The sequence below is a fragment of the Nerophis ophidion genome, linkage group LG15 (genome assembly GCF_033978795.1).
Source record: "Nerophis ophidion isolate RoL-2023_Sa linkage group LG15, RoL_Noph_v1.0, whole genome shotgun sequence".
In the NCBI taxonomy this organism is placed as follows: domain Eukaryota; kingdom Metazoa; phylum Chordata; class Actinopteri; order Syngnathiformes; family Syngnathidae; genus Nerophis; species Nerophis ophidion.
Window position 1 is genome coordinate 39,738,555 of NC_084625.1, and position 18,809 is coordinate 39,757,363.

The following is an 18,809-nucleotide window of genomic DNA, read 5'->3' on the forward strand; positions in this document are numbered from 1 at the left end:
CAATCAATCAATCAATGTTTGTTTATATAGCCCTAAATCACAAGTGTCTCAAAGGGCTGCGTGTGTGTGTGTGTGTGTGTGTGTGTGTGTGTGTGTGTGTGTGTGTGTGTGTGTGTGTGTGTGTGTGTGTGTGTGTGTGTGTGTGTGTGTGTGTGTGTGTGTGTGTGCGTGCGTGCGTGCGTGCGTCATGATCAATACTGGAGTGACTCACTCCATAGAGAGTTGTCTGTTTAGAGCAGCTGGCCGGGGACATTTTTTTTCCAGTTTAGTTTGGGTAAGCACTCCATTTATGTCAGCATAGCTTTGTTCCAATTTCCAAATTTATACCCGCAAGTCACACTGAATGCACTTCATCGGCTTGCCTCTGTTCCAACATTCAACCCTTCCTTCCTGCTTGCTTCTAGAAGCAGCAGTTCATCCTCAGTATATTCAATTTCAAAAATATAAGGTTATGAATCCCCATTTGGCCCAAAATAGCAGTCTTTGTTGTCTGTTACCAAGTCTGCCATGATAAGAAAAGACGCACGCATTTGTTTCCGGAAGTAGGAATACACATTTGTTGCCGGAAGTCAATCAATCAATCAATCAATGTTTACTTATATAGCCCTAAATCACTAGTGTCTCAAAGGGCTGCACAAACCACCACGACATCCTCGGTAGGCCCACATAAGGGCAAGGAAAACTCACACCCAGTGGGACATCGGTGACAATAATGACCCAGTGGGACGTCGGTGACAATGATGACTATGAGAACCTTAGAGAGGAGGAAAGCAATGGATGTCGAGCGGGTCTAACATGATACTGTGAAAGTTCAATCCACAATGGATCCAACACAGTCGCGAGAGTCCAGTCCAAAGCGGATCCAACACAGCAGCGAGAGTCCCGTTCACAGCGGAGCCAGCAGGAAACCATCCCAAGCGGAGGCGGAAAGTCGAAAGTGTGTTGCTATGGAAACGGGATAAAAATGTGCTAAGAAAAAAAGTTTCAGCGATGACCAAAATGACCAAAACACGGTAAATATTGAACATATTATGTATTGTTATCAATCAATCAATCAATCTATGTTTGTTTATATAGCCCTAAATCACAAGTGTCTCAAAGGACTGCACAAGCCACAACGACATCCTCGGTTCAGAGCCCACATAAAGGCAAGGAAAAACTGTTATGAACGTGTCTGTTTATATGGGCTCTGCATAAGTCCTGAAAATTTTAAATAAGACTATGACGGCACAATGGAGATATTTATAAAACAATCTTTCCTTCTTTCTTACTCCCCTCAAAATGAGCCGTTTCGAATTTGCTACAAATTGTGACGTTTTTTCCAATTAGTGACGTCAGCAGATATCTCCATATATGGTAAAGTAAATCAAAGAGCTTTGTGCGAGTTTGCTGGTGTAGTCGAAAGTAGCATACAGTTTGAACTTAATCTGTCAGTAGACTATAGGAAAGCGCTAAAAACTACAGAAAAGATAATGGGGAGAAGACACAGTCAAAGTGGAGGCACGTAAATAGGATTGCCCACAAAACTATGCAACATTTTGACCAAAGAACCACCGTTACATGTTATGTAGCCCACAAGGAAGTTTATTAAATGCAGAAAGCATAATCTGACCCCTTTAAGTTGAAGTGGAGTGGTAATTTTGTTTTTGGCAACACCTACTGGTCACAATAATTCCTTACATTCAGCTCATGATGCAGTAATTTGAATGATGCGGACACGTTTGTTACTGGATACTTTCTAATATGCTTTTTTGCCTTGGAAACTTTGTACTCAGTGGCCTAGTGGTTAGAGTGTCCGCCCTGAGATCGGTAGGTTTTGAGTTCAAACCCTGGCCGAGTCATACTAAAAACTATAAAAATGGGACCCATTACCTCCCTGCTTGGCACTCAGCATAAACAATGCAAAAAAAAAAAAATTTGAAAAAAACTGTCATCTGCTGGCAGCTACGGCTGCCAAACTTAAACCATAAAATTAAAGTAAAACATTGTAAACCATATAATGATCAAAACATTATATTTAAAGAAATTTTCATGAAATGTTTTGCGGAAAAATATCGTAATTTTACAGATTTTTACTAAATTTTTAAGATGAACTACCTTTAATAAAGTGATTATGCAAACAGTTCTGCAGAAAAATACCTTTATTCTAAAAAGTTTTTCCAAATTATTACGATCAACCAACTTTAATGAAGTGACAATGCTGGCATTTCCACAGAAAAATACCATATTTTTACAGATTTTTTCTGAATTGTTAAGATCAGGGGTCTCAAATTCAATTTACCTGGGGGCCACTGGATGCTGAAACTACGTGAAAGGTGGACTCACTTTCGTTGAATGACTATCCTGACCTAGCAACATACTTGCCAATCCTCCCGATTGTACCGAGAGACTTCCTGTGACCCTCGCAAAGGATTGTCCCGTGACAGCACTGCCTTCATTGTCTTCGACAACATTTCATCGCGTTCGCTCATTCATTATACAAACAGCGTGCCGACTGAGAGGCATGTTGTATAGAGCTTTGTTGAACATTCAGTAGTGACTGCAAGACATACTTGATCAACAGCCATACAGGTCACACTGATGGTGGCCGTACAAACAAATTTAACACTGTTACAAATATGCGCCACACTGTGAACCCACACCAAACAAGAATGACAAACACACCGTCACACAACATAAACACAAAAGAACAAATACCCAGAATCCCATGCAGTGCTACTCTTCCGGGCTGCACCCCCGCCATCACCGCCCCCCTCCGTGTGTCGGTTAAGGTGGGCGGGGTTTGGTGGTTGCGGGGGTGTAACCCGTAAGTAGCGCTGCATGGGATTCTGGGTATTTGTTCTTTTATGTTTATGTTGTGTTACAGTGAAGATGTTCTCCCGAAATGTGTTTGTCATTCTTGTTTGATGTGGGTTCACAGTGTGGCGCATAATTGTAACAGTGTTAAATTTGTATGTACAGCCACCGTCAGTGTGACTTGTATGGCTGTTGACTGTTGATCAAGAATGTCTTGCAGTCACCAACAGAGAAAAATGTTAAATTGTTAGTATGAGCATAAACCTTTATATAACAGGCTACATATATTTTTCAACTTGAATATAAAAATACCCCTAAATATTAAAAAAAATAAGATTTACCTTAAAATTACATATAAAACTGTTAGATTGTTAGTATGGACATAGGCTTTTATATAACAGGCTACATATTAAATGAAAGTCAATTACTGTAATTTTACATGAATTTAAAAGTAATTTGAGAAAACAGAAAATGATATGTATAATTAATTTGGTATTTTTCTGTAAAAAAATAGAAATATACATATTTTGTCATTACTGGTATATTACTTAAAATAACAGGCAGTTTGTTTATTTACAGATAAATTCTTCAATTCTGCAGTTTTACAACCTATTTAAAAAAATAGAACAATTACAGTAGACATTTAGAGTAAATTAACCATAAAAAATAGGATTTTTTTTTTTTTTTACAGTGAAGGGTTGGAATTGGGGGTTAAATCACCAAAAATGATTCCCGGCCGCGGCGACCGCTGCTGCCCACTACTCCCCTCACCTCCCAGGGGGTGAACAAGGGAATGGGTCAAATGCAGAGGATAGATTTCACCACGTCTGGTGTGTGTGTGACAATCATTGTAAGTAATATGCAACGTAATATTACCATTTTTGCTTTTGTAATAGATACATTATGGCAATCTTTCTTGTTTTGTACAAATTAATTCCATAAATGTAGTTAGAGCAGTTAAACTGTATTATCTGGCATTACTAAACCAATATAATTAATCAAATGAAGTTAAAATGACACTTTGATTGTTAAAAAAAAACTTTGGTAAACTACTGTACACACTGCAGAAACTGAAATCTCAAATGAGGATGATATTTGCTTATTTTCTGTCTGATAAGATAATTATTCTCACTAAGCAGATTTTATGTTAGAGTCTTTTACTTGTTTTAAGTGTTTTGGTCCTAAATGATCTCAGTAAGCTTGTTGCTGAGATTTGATGACCTATATTGAGTAAAACATGCTTGAAACTAGAATATCAACTGTTGCAAAGCTGTGTCAAGTATAAAACTACTTTTTTTAAAGTAATCATTTCTTATTTCAAGCATGAAAAAAAAATCATGATTTTGACACAATTGTGTCTCTTAATTAAAACATCTGTTTTAATTTTCAATGAAACAATAGAAAATACGTTCTCATATAGTAGTACAGTTGGCACAGTACAGCAAACTGACAGTTGATATTTAAACGTTTAACATGTGACATTTCAAACAATTTTGAACAGAAATAGTTCAAGCACATTCAGATAAATCCCTCAAAATTACAATTAAAAAAATATTGGCCGTGGGCCGGGCTCTAAATATGCGCACTAATTGACTTGGCGCGATGATGTCATGTTATCGATGGGAAACTGCATTTTTAGACCATATGATTTGCCTGAGCGACTCGTAGACCCCGAGAGTAACAAGCGGTTGCCTTGTTGCCTTTCCATTAAAAAAAAACAACTAGTTTTTAGTACACATTTTCTGGTTTCAAGAAATGTAATGCCGAGCGCATATCATTGTGTCAACATAATGGCACTAGCATTTACTTCATTTAAGAATATTTTTCAACATACAGTGGGGCAAAAAAGTATTTAGTCAGCCACCGATAAAAAGATGACAGAGGTCTGTAATTTTCATCATAGGTACACTTCAACTGTGAGAGACAGAATGTGAAAAAAAAATCCAGGAATTCACATTGTAGGAATTTAAAGAATTTATTTGTAAATTATGGTGGAAAATAAGTATTTGGTCAACCATTCAAAACTCTCACTGATGGAAGGAGGTTTTGGCTCAAAATCTCACGATACTTGGCCCCATTCATTCTTTCCTTAACACGGATCAATCGTCCTGTCCCCTTAACAGAAAAACAGCCCCAAAGCATGATGTTTCCACCCCCATGCCTCACGGTAGGTGTGGTGTTCTTGGGATCCAACTCAGTATTCTTCTTCCTCCAAACACGACGAGTTGAGTTTATACCAAAATGGATACATGGATGATACAGCAGAGCATTGGGAGAATGTCATGTGGTCAGATGAAACCAAAATAGAACTTTTTGGTATAAACTCAACTTGTCGTGTTTGGAGGAAGAAGAATACTGAGTTGCATCCCAAGAAGACCATACCTACTGTGAAGCATGGGGGTGGAAACATCATGCTTTGGAGCTGTTTTTCTGCTAAGGGGACAGGACGATTGATCCGTGTTAAGGAAAGACTGAATGGGGCCATGAGATTTTGAGCCAAAACCTCCTTCCATCAGTGAGAGCTTTGAATGCTTGACCAAATATTTATTTTCCACCATAGTTTACAAATAAATTATTTAAAATTGTGAATTCCTGGATTTTTTTTTCACATTCTGTCTCTCGCAGTTGAAGTGTAACTATGATGAAAATTACAGACCTCTGTCATCATTTTAAGTGGGAGAACTTGCACAATCGGTGGCTGCCTAAATACTTTTTTGCCCCACTGTATTGATTGAGCAAAAAGGTCTTTTTTTTCTACCAAGAAAAGTGCACTTATTAGTGAGAATACACTTATTTTAAGGTTTTTTTGGGGGGTTCATTGAGGTTAGCTAATTTTACTTGTTTTGTAAAGTCTTGACAAGCCACATTTTCTTGTTCTATTGGCAGCTAATTTAGCTTAGTTGAAGTAATATACCCCTCATTTTTGTATTTTTTTCTCTTATTATTGAGCATTGACTTTTTGCAGTACATGAAACGGCACACTGCCACTTGGGCTAATATCCTTGGTTAGTCACATGACAAGCACTCCTAAATGTTTACTACACATGACTTATGACTTTATGTTGTATTCGTAATAGATTGGCTCTAATTAATGTAATTTTCTTTGCCAACAAAGAAAGAAAGCACTCAAAAGTAATAATCTTCCTCTCACCAGATCCTTGTAGTTCGCTGGGCTCCACACAAGGATCTGGGTCTTCTCAATAGGAAATGTATTTCAGAAGGCGGGGCCTTGAAAAAAAAAAAATCATTATATGTGATTGGGTAAACCACTTGTCCGTTATCTTGAATGACGTGCTACTTCAACCGCTCACATCCAAATCAACCTGTGACGCTGATGAGAGCGACGCTAGGAAATCATAAACAGAACAGCCGACATATTGGATAACGACAGAGTGAAAGGTTCTCTGTTCTTCTTTTAAATAATTAATATTCAATAGATTCCAAACCGGGGTGGTGATTCCTCTCTTTTAAGAAGTTGAACCCCAGGGTGTGTTCCAACTATCGTGGGATCACACTCCTCAGCCTTCCCGGGAAGGTTTATTCAGGTGTACTGGAGATGAGGTTACGCCGGATAGTCGAACCTCGTATTCACGAGGAACAGTGTGGTTTTCGTCCTGGTCGTGGAACTGTGGACCAGCTCTATACTCTCGGCAGGGTTCTTGAGGGTGCATGGGAGTTTGCCCAACCAGTCTACATGTGCTTTGTGGACTTGGAGAAGGCATTCGACCGTGTCCCTCGGGAAGTCCTGTGGGGAGTGCTCAGAGAGTATGGGGTACCGGACTGTCTTATTGTGGAGGTCCACTCCCTGTATGATCAGTGCCAGAGCTTGGTCCGCATCGCCGGCAGTAAGTCGGACACGTTTCCAGTGATGTTTGGACTCCTCCAAGGCTGTCCTTTGTCACCGATTCTGTTCATAACTTTTATGGACATAATTTCTAGGCGCAGTCAAGGCGTTGAGGGTATCCGGTTTGGTGACTGCAGGATTAGGTCTCTGCTTTTTGCAGATGATGTGGTCCTGATAGCTTCATCTGGCCAATATCTTCAGCTCTCACTGGATCGGTTCGCAGCCGAGTGTGAAGCGACTGGGATGAGAATCAGCACCACCGAGTCCGAGTCCATGGTTCTCGCCCGGAAAAGGGTGTAGTGCCATCTCCGGGTTGGGGAGGAGACCCTGCCCCAAGTAGAGGAGTTCAAGTACCTAGGAGTCTTGTTCACGAGTGGGGGAAGAGTGGATCGTGAGATCGACAGGCGGATCGGTGCGGCGTCTTCAGTAATGCGGACGCTGTATCGATTCGTTGTGGTGAAGAAGGAGCTGAGCCGGAAGGCAAAGCTCTCAATTTACCGGTCGATCTACGTTCCCATCCTCACCTATGGTCATGAGCTTTGGGTCATGACCGAAAGGATAAGATCACGGGTACAAGCGGCCAAAATGAGTTTCCTTCGGCGTGTGGCGGGGCTCTCCCTTAGAGATAGTGTGAGAAGCTCTGCCATCCAGGGGGAGCTCAAAGTAAAGCCGCTGCTCCTCCACATCGAGAGGAGTCAGGTGAGGTGGTTGGGACATCTGGTCAGGATGCCACCCGAACGCCCCCCTAGGGAGGTGTTTCGGGCAAGTCCGACCGGTAGGATGCCACAGGGAAAACCCAGGACACGTTGGGAAGACTATGTCTCCCGGCTGGCCTGGGAACGCCTCGGGATCTCCCAGTAAGAGCTGGACAGAGTGGCTGGGGAGAGGGAAGTCTGGGGTTCACTGTTTAGGCTGCTGCCCCCGCAACCCCACCTCGGATAAGTAGAACAAGATGAATGGATAGATAGATTCGACAAAACAGTTGCAATAGCCGAATCATTGTCAGCACCCGACTCCTCGCTGCGTGCCGCCAATGTTTGAATCAAACAGTCGCTTTGGCGCTACATCACATCCATGAAATCCCGCCCGGCGATCCTGATTGGTTCATTAGTTTTTGCTATCTTGAAGGAGTTTGTGATGCCTTCGATCCCAGATCCTTGTGTGGATCTGTCGAGAGTCCGGTTACTAAAGTAAGGCTTTGTTTTTAAATGTGCTAGCCCGATGCTACATTGGATATTCCATTTACACTACTGATTAGCATGAGTAAATTCATTATTGTCCTCCAACAAGCACACAAATTTGGTCTTTTCTTGTATTTTAGTCAAGTCATTTACAAATGGTAAACTTGGTAGGTGATAGGCTACTACTGTATGAGCAGCTATGATTGATTGATTTAAACTTTTATTAATAGATTGCACAATACAGTAGATATTCCGTACAAATGACCACTAAATGGTAACTGTCACGTTTGGGACGCATCGTGCGTGCGTGTTGTGTCACCCCCGGATGTGTGAGGACCAAGGACAAGCAGGAATAGCAGGTAAGAGCTGGTTTAATGCAAAAAGGTAAAATAACAATAGTACAAAAATAAAGTAAAGGCGTGCCGGAGCGCACGAGAAGCTAAGGCGGAACTTACCAAACAAACAAGCACTAGAAAAAAACAAACGTGAAAGTTGCATGTAGCAAATGACGAACCAAGACCGAACAAAGGGAGGAGGCAGGTTTAAATACAGAAACAATAATCATCAACAGGTGTGCGTCAGAAAACCAGAGCAGGTGGAACAAATCAAGTCGCCATGGTGACAAAACAAACAGGGAAATGCACACACAAACTCAAAAATCCAAACAACAAACGATCCGGGCAGCGGATCGCAACAGGTAACACCCGAATAAGTTTTTCAACTTGTTTAAGTCGGGATCCACGTAAATCAATTCATGTTAAGCATGGTAAGCTAAGCAAACAAGGGCACACAAGCCAGACATACTTAATAAGTGTCCTTAACTGAACAATATTGCAGTCTATAACAGCACATTTGTCAATATAAACAAGTATCAAATCATTGTAGTTGCATATTACTTACACCTACAAAGTCTCCAAGACATAAGCGTATTAGAAAGTACCCAGCAACAATTGTGTCCGCATCATTCCAATTACTGTGTCATGATATTATTAACTTAATCAATTATTGTGATCACTCGGTGTCGCCAAAAACAAATACCACTTCACTTCGCCTTAAAGACAGCATAAGTCCAGACAGTTATGCTGGTGTCATACCTGTTCTTAATTTGACTAATTTCATTTGATTGTGACTAACATTCTGTCATGACGTAGAATTTTTCGCAACTTACTGCGGGGATTGTTCTCCCGGGATGCAATCTGACTATACTGGACACGGTTTGATGGTAGGAACGTTATTTAATTATTCAAACTCAAAGTACTACAAAAATCGCTCAAGGCGAAGGCACAGCTTAACGCAGGAAACAAAAGCTAAGACTTAGCATAAACTATGGACACGAAACATGAAACTAAAACCATGAAAAAAACCTCCCTAAACTTTGGCTTGAAACAAAGTAGTAAGAACGATGGACATGAAACAAAAAGACATGAATCGAACAGCATGACCTACGGCAAGAAAAGTCAAAACAGGGCGAACTGGAAAAACAGGCTTAAATAATAGTCTCTGATTAGAGCAGGTGCGTGATCCAAACACATGAGACAGGTGAAACTAATCAGTCGTCATGAAAAGTAAAACAAATAAGGGAGCGCAAACAGGAACGAATGGATCCCAAAAACTAACAAAAAATAACAAAACAAAATCCAGACCACAGAACATGACACATTCCACACTACAAAATAATACAAGTATGTACTATGATTGGTGCTGTATTATATCAATATCCGTATTGTTTTGGAAGTAATAAGTATATTATTTACTGCAGTGGTTCTCAAATGGGGGTACGCGTACCCCTGGGGGTACTTGAAGGTATGCCAAGGGGTACGTGAGATTTTTCTTTTAAATATTCTAAAAATAGCAACAATTAAAAAATCCTTTAAAAAATATATCTATTTAATAATACTTCAACAAAATATGAATGTAAGTTCATAAACTGTGAAAAGAAATGCAACAATGCAATATTCAGTGTTGACAGCTAGATTTTTTGTGGACATGTTCCATAAATATTGATGTTAAAGATTTCTTTTTTTGTGAAGAAATGTTTAGAATTAAGTTCATGAATCCAGATGGATCTCTATTACAATCCCCAAAGAGGGCACTTTAAGTTGATGATTACTTCTATGTGGAGAAATCTTTATTTATAATTGAATCACTTGTTTATTTTTCAACAAGTTTTTAGTTATTCATATATCTTTTTTTCCAAATAGTTCAAGAAAGACCACTACAAATGAGCAATATTTTGCACTGTTATACAATTTAATAAATCAGAAACTGATGACAAAGTGCTGTATTTTACTTCTTTATCTCTTTTTTTCAACCCAAAAAGTTTTGCTCTCATTAGGGGGTACTTGAATTAAAAAAATGTTCACAGGGGGTACGTCACTGAAAAAAGGCAGAGAACCACTGACTTACTGTATAATCACTTTGTAGGACTCAACAAAAGACAAGACTGGCACATTCAACTTAGGGGAAGTATATTTATAAACGCTTTTTTTTTCTCTAGAGGCTCAAAGCACCTTAAAGGCCTACTGAAACCCACTACTACCGCAATCTGATAGTTTATATATCAATGATGAAATATTAACATTGCAACACATGCCAATACGGCCGGTTTAGTTTACTAAATTACAATTTTAAATTTCCCGCTGAGTTTCTTGTTGAAAACGTCGCGGAATGATGACGCGTGCGCGTGACGTCCCGAGTTGCAGGAGACTTATTAGCGCAGCACCATTTGCGGCTAAAAGTCGTCTCTTTTCATCGCGCAATTAAACAGTATTCTGGACATCTGTGTTGCTGAATCTTTTGCAATTTGTTCAATTAATATTGGAGAAGTCAAAGTAGAAAGATGGAGTTGGGAAGCTTTAGCCTTTAGCCACACAAACACACGGTGATTCCTTGTTTAAAATTCCCGGAGGTGAAACTTTACTATGGATCAGAGCGGTCAAGCGAACATGGTTCTGGCAAGTTTCGGTGAGAAAATTGTGGAAAAAAGTCGCCTCTTACCGGCGATCAGCTGCTGTCGACTTCCATCAGAGACTGGTGTCAAGACACCCGTGGACAAACCCCTCCGACTATCAGGTACTATTTAATCTCACTCAAAGACTATTAAAACAATAAACAGATAAGCGATTTCCCAGAATTATCCTAGTAAACGTGTCTAAAAACATCTGAATCCGTCCCAATGCAATCGCCTTTTTTTTTTCCTAGTCCGTCGCTATCAATATCATCATCCACAAATCTTTCAACCTCGCTCAAATGAATGGGGAAATTGTCATTTTCTCGGTCCGAGCAGCTCTTGCTGCTGGAGGCTCCCATTAAAAACAATGTGAAGACATGAGGAGCCCTCACCCTTGTGACGTCATCGTCTGCGACTTCCGGTACAGGCAAGGCTTTTTTATCAGCACCAAAAGTTGCGAACTTTATCGTCAATGTTCTCTACTAAATCCTTTCAGCAAAAATATTGCAATATCGCGAAATGATCAAGTATGACACATAGAATGGAACTGCTATCCCCGTTTGAATAAGAAAATCAAATTTCAGTAGGCCTTTAAATAGTGAAACCCATTATCTCCGTTTAAACCAGTGTGGGTGGCACTGGGAGGAAGGGCAGAGTGTCTTGCCCAAGGACACAACAGCAATGACTAGGAGGGCAGGAGCTGGAATCGAATCAAGTTCCTGGCAAGGTCGATCCGCCGACTGAACCACGCCACCCACTTGATGGCAAAGACTATTTAATGACTACGGCAACATGACAGGAAACAAAGTGAATTTATGCATGCTTGCAAATAATAAGAAAAGAAAACATAACTGGACAGTAGAGTTATTATCAGACTTTAAAGGCCCACTGAAATGAGATTTTCTTATTTAAACGGGGATAGCAGCTCCATTCTATGTGTCATACTTGATCATTTCGCGATATTGCCATATTTTTGCTGAAAGGATTTAGTAGAAAACATCCACGATAAAGTTGGCAACTTTCGGTCGCTAACAGAAAAGCCCTGCCTTTTACCGGAAGTCGCAGACGATGACGTCACATGTTGATGGCTCCTCACGTCCTCACATTGTTTTTAATGGGAGCCTCCAACAAAAAGAGCTATTCGGACCGAGAAAACGACAATTTCCCCATTTATTTGGGCAAGGATGTAAGATTCGTGTTTAAGGATATTGATAGCGACGTACTAGAAAAATTAAAAATAAAAATAAAAAACGCGATTGCATTGGTACGGATTCAGATGTTTTTAGAGACATTTACTAGGATAATTCTGCGAAATCCCTTATCTTTCTATTGTGTTGCTAATGTTTTAGTGAGTTTAATAGTACCTGATAGTCTGGAGGTGTGTGTCCACGGCGGTGTGTTGACGCCAATGTCTCAAAGAAGTCGATGGCAGCTTTATGGGCAGCACCAGCTCAGCTGATCCCCGGTAAGAAGCGACTTTTTTACCACAATTTTCTCACCGAAACCTGCTGGTTGACATTCGGTGGGGGTCCATGTTCGCTGTGATCCATAGTAAAGTTTGACATCCGTGAATTTTAAACAAGGAATCACCGTGTGTTTGTGTGGCTAAAGGCTAAAGCTTCCCAACTCCATCTTTCTATTTTGACTTCTCCAATATTAATTGAACACATTGCAAAGGATTCACCAACACAGATGTCCAAAATACTGTGTAATTATGCCGTTAAAGCAGACGACTTTTAGGTGTGTTTGTGTGCAGCGCTCATATTCCTAACAGCCTGTGATGTCACGCGTACACGTCATCATTACGTGAAGTTTTCAAGAAGAAACTCCAGGGAAATTTAAAATTGCAATTTAGTAAACTAAAAAGGCCGTATTGGCATGTGTTGCAATGTTAATATTTCATCATTGATATATAAACTATCAGTGGGTAGTAGTGGGTTTCAGTAGGCCTTTAAGATTATGGAAAGAAACATCTATTACCACATAAACACACACCAAAAATTGGTATTGATTACCAGGTACCAGGAGTTTGGGTTGGAATGTGAAAGTATGCTCCTAATGACCGGTGACATGCTTGAGTCACTAATAACAGCATGAATTCATACTGATGTAACCTTCCTCTATCTGCTGTATTTCTAACACTTTTTCACCTCTCCTCCTCCTCTTCCACCTCCTCCAACATCCTGCCTTTTAACTGGAAATCACCTCATCCTTCGCCTTCCTGTATCCTCCCCTCCCTTTCCCTTTTTTCGCCTGGCCGCATCTCGTCCTGTTTTCGCCCGCCCCGTCCCCAGGTGTTAAAAGGTTTTCCAGAGTGTCTCCAGGCGGACATCTGTCTCCATCTGAACCGGACTCTGCTGCAGAACTGCAAGGCTTTTAAAGGCTCCACCAAGGGCTGCCTCCGGGCGCTGGCCATGAAGTTCAAGACCACCCACGCGCCTCCCGGCGACACGCTCGTCCACGCCGGGGACGTCCTCACTGCCATCTACTTCATCTCCAGAGGATCCATCGAGATACTCAGAGGAGACGTGGTGGTGGCTATATTAGGTAGACTAATGCTTCTTAACTCTTTGCTGTCTTTGCTGGTACATTTAAAGGGGAACATTATCACCAGACCTATGCAAGCGTCAATATATACCTTGATGGTGCAGAAAAAAGACCGTATATTTTTTTAACCGATTTCCGAACTCTAAATGGGTGAATTCTGGCGAATTAAACGCCTTTCTGTTTATCTCTCTTTTTGCGATGACGTCAGAACATTTTCAACCCATTGTAAACATTGGGTCTCAGCTCTGTTATTTTCCGTTTTTTCGACAATTTTTTGGAACCTTGGACACATCATGCCTCGTCGGTGTGTTGTCGGAGGGTGTAACAACTCTAACAGGGAGGCATTCAAGTTGCACCACTGGCCCAAAGATGCGAAAGTGGCAAGAAATCTGCCTCCAGACACCCTTTGAATGTACCAAAGTGTCTCCACATTTTACCAGCGATGACAGACATGGCACAGAGATGTATGGATAACCTGCAGATGCATTTGCAACGAAAAAGTCAACAAAATCACAAAGGTGAGTTTTGTTGATGTTGACTTATGTGCTAATCAGACATATTTGGTCGCGGCATGACTGCCAGCTAATCGATGCTAACATGCTATGCTAATCGACGCTTTCATGCTATTTACCGGCGGTGCTAAAGCAGACATGGCACAGAGATGTATGGATAACCTGCAGATGCATTTGCAACGATAAAGTCAACGAAATCACAAAAATCAGTTTGACTGCCAGCTAATCGATGATAACATGCTACGCTAATCGATGCTAACATATTTAAAGGTGGTGCCAAAGCACACATGGCACAGAGATGTATGGATAACCTGCAGATGCATTTGCAACTATATTACGTTTCCTTACACCCACATTTAATGCAAAAAAAAACACTTACCAATCGAAAAATTTAAGTTGCTCCAGTGTCAAGAGATGTGAAAGTCCTGATCGTTTTGTCCGCACATTTTACGGGCGATGCTAACGCAGCTATTCGGCCATGCTGTGGCTATGAATAGCGTCAATAGCTATTCGCTCAATAGCTTCAGTTTCTCCTTCAATACTTTCATACTCCAACCATCCGTTTCAATACATGGGTAATCTGTTGAATCGCTTAAGCTGCTGAAATCCGAGTCTGAGTCCAAGCTAATGTCGATATATCTTGCTGTGCTATTCGCCATTGTTTGTTTACATTGGCAGCACTGTATGACATCACAGGGAAATGGATAGTCGCATCGCAAATAGCGAAAATCAAGCACTTTAAAGCTTTTTTTAGGGATATTCCGGGACCGGTAAAATTTTGAAAAAAACTTCAAAGAATACAACAAGCCACTGGAAACTGATTTTTATGGTTTTTAACCCTTTTGAAATTGTGATAATGTTCCCCTTTAAATACGTTTACGTAGAACTAGGGTTGTCCCGGTACCAGATGTATTTTGATACTTTTCGATACTTTTCTAAATGAAGGGCACTACAAAAAATGCCATTTTGGCTTTATTTTGACCAAAAAATGTTAGGGTACATTAAACATATGTTTCTTATTGCAAGTTTGTTCTTAAATAAAATCGTAAACATACAAGACAACTTGTCTTTTAGTAGTAAGTAAGCAGACAAAGGCTCCTCATTTAGACTGCTGACGTATGCAGTAACATCCATCCATTTCTACCGCGTGTCCCTTTTTTGAAGAATAACAATGAACGACCCAGATTTCCCTCGCCCTGATGCGGGTCACCTGGGCCCCCCTCTGGAGCCAGGCCCGGAAGTGGGGCTCGATGGCAAGCGCCTGGTGGCCCGGTCCCCTCTCCAATGGGCTCACCACCCATAGCAGGGGCCATAGAGGTCGGGTGCAATTTGAGCTGGGAGGGAACTGGGAGCTGGGAACGCCTCAGGATCCCCTGGGAGTAGCTGGACGAGGTGGCTGGGGAGAGGCAAGTCTGGGCTTCCTGGCTTAGGCTGCTGCCCCCGCGACCCCACCTCAGATAAGCGGAAGAAGATGGATTGTCCCTTTTTTGGGGTCGCTGGACCCAATCTCTTCTGCATTCGGGTGGAAGGTGGGGTACGCCCTGGACAAGTCGCCACCTCATCGCAATCCAGTAACATATTTCATTTTATCCTCTTAAGGCCCAAGCTGTTTTTTTTACATGCTTTTATGTATTTATCTTTGCTATTTGGGCTTATTAGACCTTATTTATAATAAAAACTAAGAATCATCTTTTTATATGATATATTTAGTCCATAAGTACACAAACGTGTACATCATGTGTAGTGACATGCTGATTCTTATTTTTACACTTTTTTTTTTCAAAATTCCATTGTATGTTGTACTCTTCTGACACCACCAGATGGCAGTATAAGTGTCCACGTAAGGGTCCATCCATCCATCTATTTTCTACCGCGTGTCCCTTTTTTGGGTTCGCTGGAGCCTATCTCAGTTGCAATCGGACGGAAGGCAGGATACACCCTGGACAAGTCGCAACCTCATTGCAATGCAGAACATATTGTCATTTTTCATTTTATCCTCTTAAGGCCCAAGCTGTTTTTTACATGCTTTTTTAAAAATTTCTCTGCTATTTGGGCTTATTGGATCCTAATTAGAATAAAAACTAACAATCATCGTTTGATACGATGTACTTAGTCCATAAGTACACAAACGTGTACATCATGTGTCGTGACATGTTAATTCTTATTTTCACACTTTTTTTTTTTTTTCAAATTCTATTGTATGTTATACTCTTCTGACACCACCAGATGGCAGTATAAGTGTTCACATAAGGGCCCATTCATCTATCCGTTTTTTACCGCTTGTCCCTTTTGGGGTCGCGGGGCATTCGGGTGGAAGGCGGTGTAAGCCCTGGACAAGTCGCCGTCTAATCGCAATGCAGTAACATTTTGTGTCATTTTTCATTTTTTTAATTTCTCTTTGCTATTTGGGCTTATTGGACCCTAATGAGATTAAATACTAAGAATCTGTCATGTCTTGTGATCATGTTTTGTTTAGTTATATTCTGTTTGTTTTTGACTTCATTAGTTCCTGTTTTTGCGCACCCTGGTTTGTTTTAGTTTCCATGACAACTCGTTATTTTTGTCCTGTACTCATTTGGACTCACGCATCCGTGTTAATCATGTCACTATTATTTAAGCTTGTAGTCGCCAGGCAGTCGGCCTGGCGTCATTGTTCTTTTCATGCACTGTTCATGCTAGTTTTTTTCACCTCATAGTTAATGCTGCTCATTTCACGTCACAGCGTTTTTTTGGTTTCATGTCCATAGTCTAAGAGTTTGTTTTTGTTTCCATACGCTAAGCTTGTTTCTCCGCCTTGTGCGCGCCTCTTGTTTGTACTTTTCTGAGTTAAAGATTTAATCATGTTTTTACCTGCACGCCATGTTCCGAGTAGTCCGTCTGCCTTCCTGGGAGAACGACCCCCCATCTTGACAGAAAAAGATTAAGTATATAGTCCATAAGTAACAAATGTGTACTTCATGTGTAATGACATGCTAATTCTTATTTTTACACTTTTTTTTCTCCAAATTTCCATTGTATGTTTCACTCTTCTGACACCACCAGATGGCAGTATAAGTGTCCACATACGTGGCCATAAGACCCTAATACAGTCGTGTACACGAATTTGGAAATAACAGCTAAAAGGTGCTGTCCACGCATGTGGCCACTTAGGCCTTTCGAGGCCATTTTATCAGAATTTTGAAGGACAAGTGGTCGAAAATGAATTATTACTTTCTCTTTCAACATGTCCTATCTACACTTCTGTTAAAACGTAATAATCACTTTCTCTTCTGTTGTTTGGATACTTTACATGAGTTTTAGATGATACCACAAATTTGGGTGTCGATCGGATACCAAGTCGATACAGGATCATACATCGGTCATATTCAAAGTCCTCATGTGTCCATGGACATATTTCCTGACTTCGTAAACATAATATGAATGTTTTAAAAATGAAAGAAGATGTTGTGATGGAAAAAAATATCCATGTAATCATGGTAGTATCGACTTGGTATTTGTACTTGGTTTTATTACAGTGGATGTCAGGTGTATATCCACACATGGCATTTGTTTACATTGTGACACCGGTGATGTATTGTATTTTCCTACGGTGTGTAGTGAAGCATGTTTAGCTATTCCCCGTCCTGCACGGATGATACTGGTAAGAAACTTACTTTATTTGTCGCCATGGAGGCGAAGATTAGTGATTTAGAAGTAACTAAAACACTGCGGACAAATGGCCGTTAGCTGCTAGCTAGCTAGCCAGGCTTTAAATCACCTCCTCTTGAGGGTGTTTCGGTGTTGTTGTTAGTATTTAAAGGCCTACTGAAAGCCACTACTACCCACCACGCAGTCTGATATAGTTTATATATCAATGATGAAATATTAACATTGCAACACATGCCAATACGGCCTTTTTAGTTTACTAAATTGCAATTGTAAATTTCCCGGGAGTTTCTTCTTGAAAACGTCGTGTAATGATGACGTGTACGCGTGACGTCACGGGCTGTTAGGAAATATGAGCGCTGCACACACACACAGCTAAAAGTCGTCTGCTTTAACCGCATAATTATACAGTATTTTGGAGATCTGTGTTACTGAATCTTTTGCAATGTGTTCAATTAATATTGGAGAAGTCAAAGTAGAAAGATGGAGTTGGGAAGCTTTAGCCTTTAGCCACACAAACACACGGTGATTCCTTGTTTAAAAATCCCGGAGGTGAAACTTTACTATGGATCACAGCGGACATGGATCCCGACCGAATGTCAACCAGCAGGTTTCGGTGAGAAAATTGTGGTAAAAAAGTCGCTTCTTACCGGAGATCAGCTGAGCTTGTGCCGCCCATAAAGCTGCCGTCGACTTCCCTGAGACATTGGCGTCACCACACCCGTGGACACACACCTCTGACTATCAGGTACTATTAAACTCACTAAAACTAGCAACACAATAGAAAGATAAGGGATTTCCCAGAATGATCCTAGTAAATGCGTCTAAAAACATCTGAATCCGTCCCAATGCAATCAGGTTTTATTTATTTTTTTCCAGTCCGTCGCTATCAAATATCAAACACAAATCTTTCATCCTCGCTCAAATTAATGGGGAAATTTTTGTTTTCTCGGTCTGAATAACACTTTTTGTTGGAGGCTCCCATTAAAAACAATGTGAGGATGTGAGGAGCCATCAACATGTGACGGCAATATCGCAAAATGATCAAGTATGACACATAGAATGGACCTGCTATCCCTGTTTGAATAAGAAAAATCTCATTTCAGTAGGCCTTTAAGCCAAAATGCGTCCGTTCTCCCTTTTCTGTCTACACACTGTGTCTGCTTGTAAGTACTCAGTGATTGTGCGCTGCCGAACATGTTGCTCTGCTCATAAAACCAGCAATGTCACGGCGTGACATGCTTGTTAAAAAAAAGTGTGGGGCTAGGGGGGTTACTTTTTAGAGGTGCTATAGTACCGAATATGATTAATTCGACCTTAGATAAGCATTGAAA

General features: G+C 40.7%; 1 protein-coding gene across 1 annotated transcript in view; it reads left to right on the plus strand.

The window, feature by feature from the left end:
• The window catches only part of kcnh2b (potassium voltage-gated channel, subfamily H (eag-related), member 2b), a 329,910-nt gene that overhangs the window by 292,288 nt on the left and 18,813 nt on the right, over nucleotides 1-18,809 (plus strand). The window contains exon 10 of the mRNA XM_061922161.1: nucleotides 13,066-13,318. Coding sequence (XP_061778145.1) covers nucleotides 13,066-13,318 — 253 coding nt within the window. The remainder of the gene's footprint in view (nucleotides 1-13,065; nucleotides 13,319-18,809) is intronic.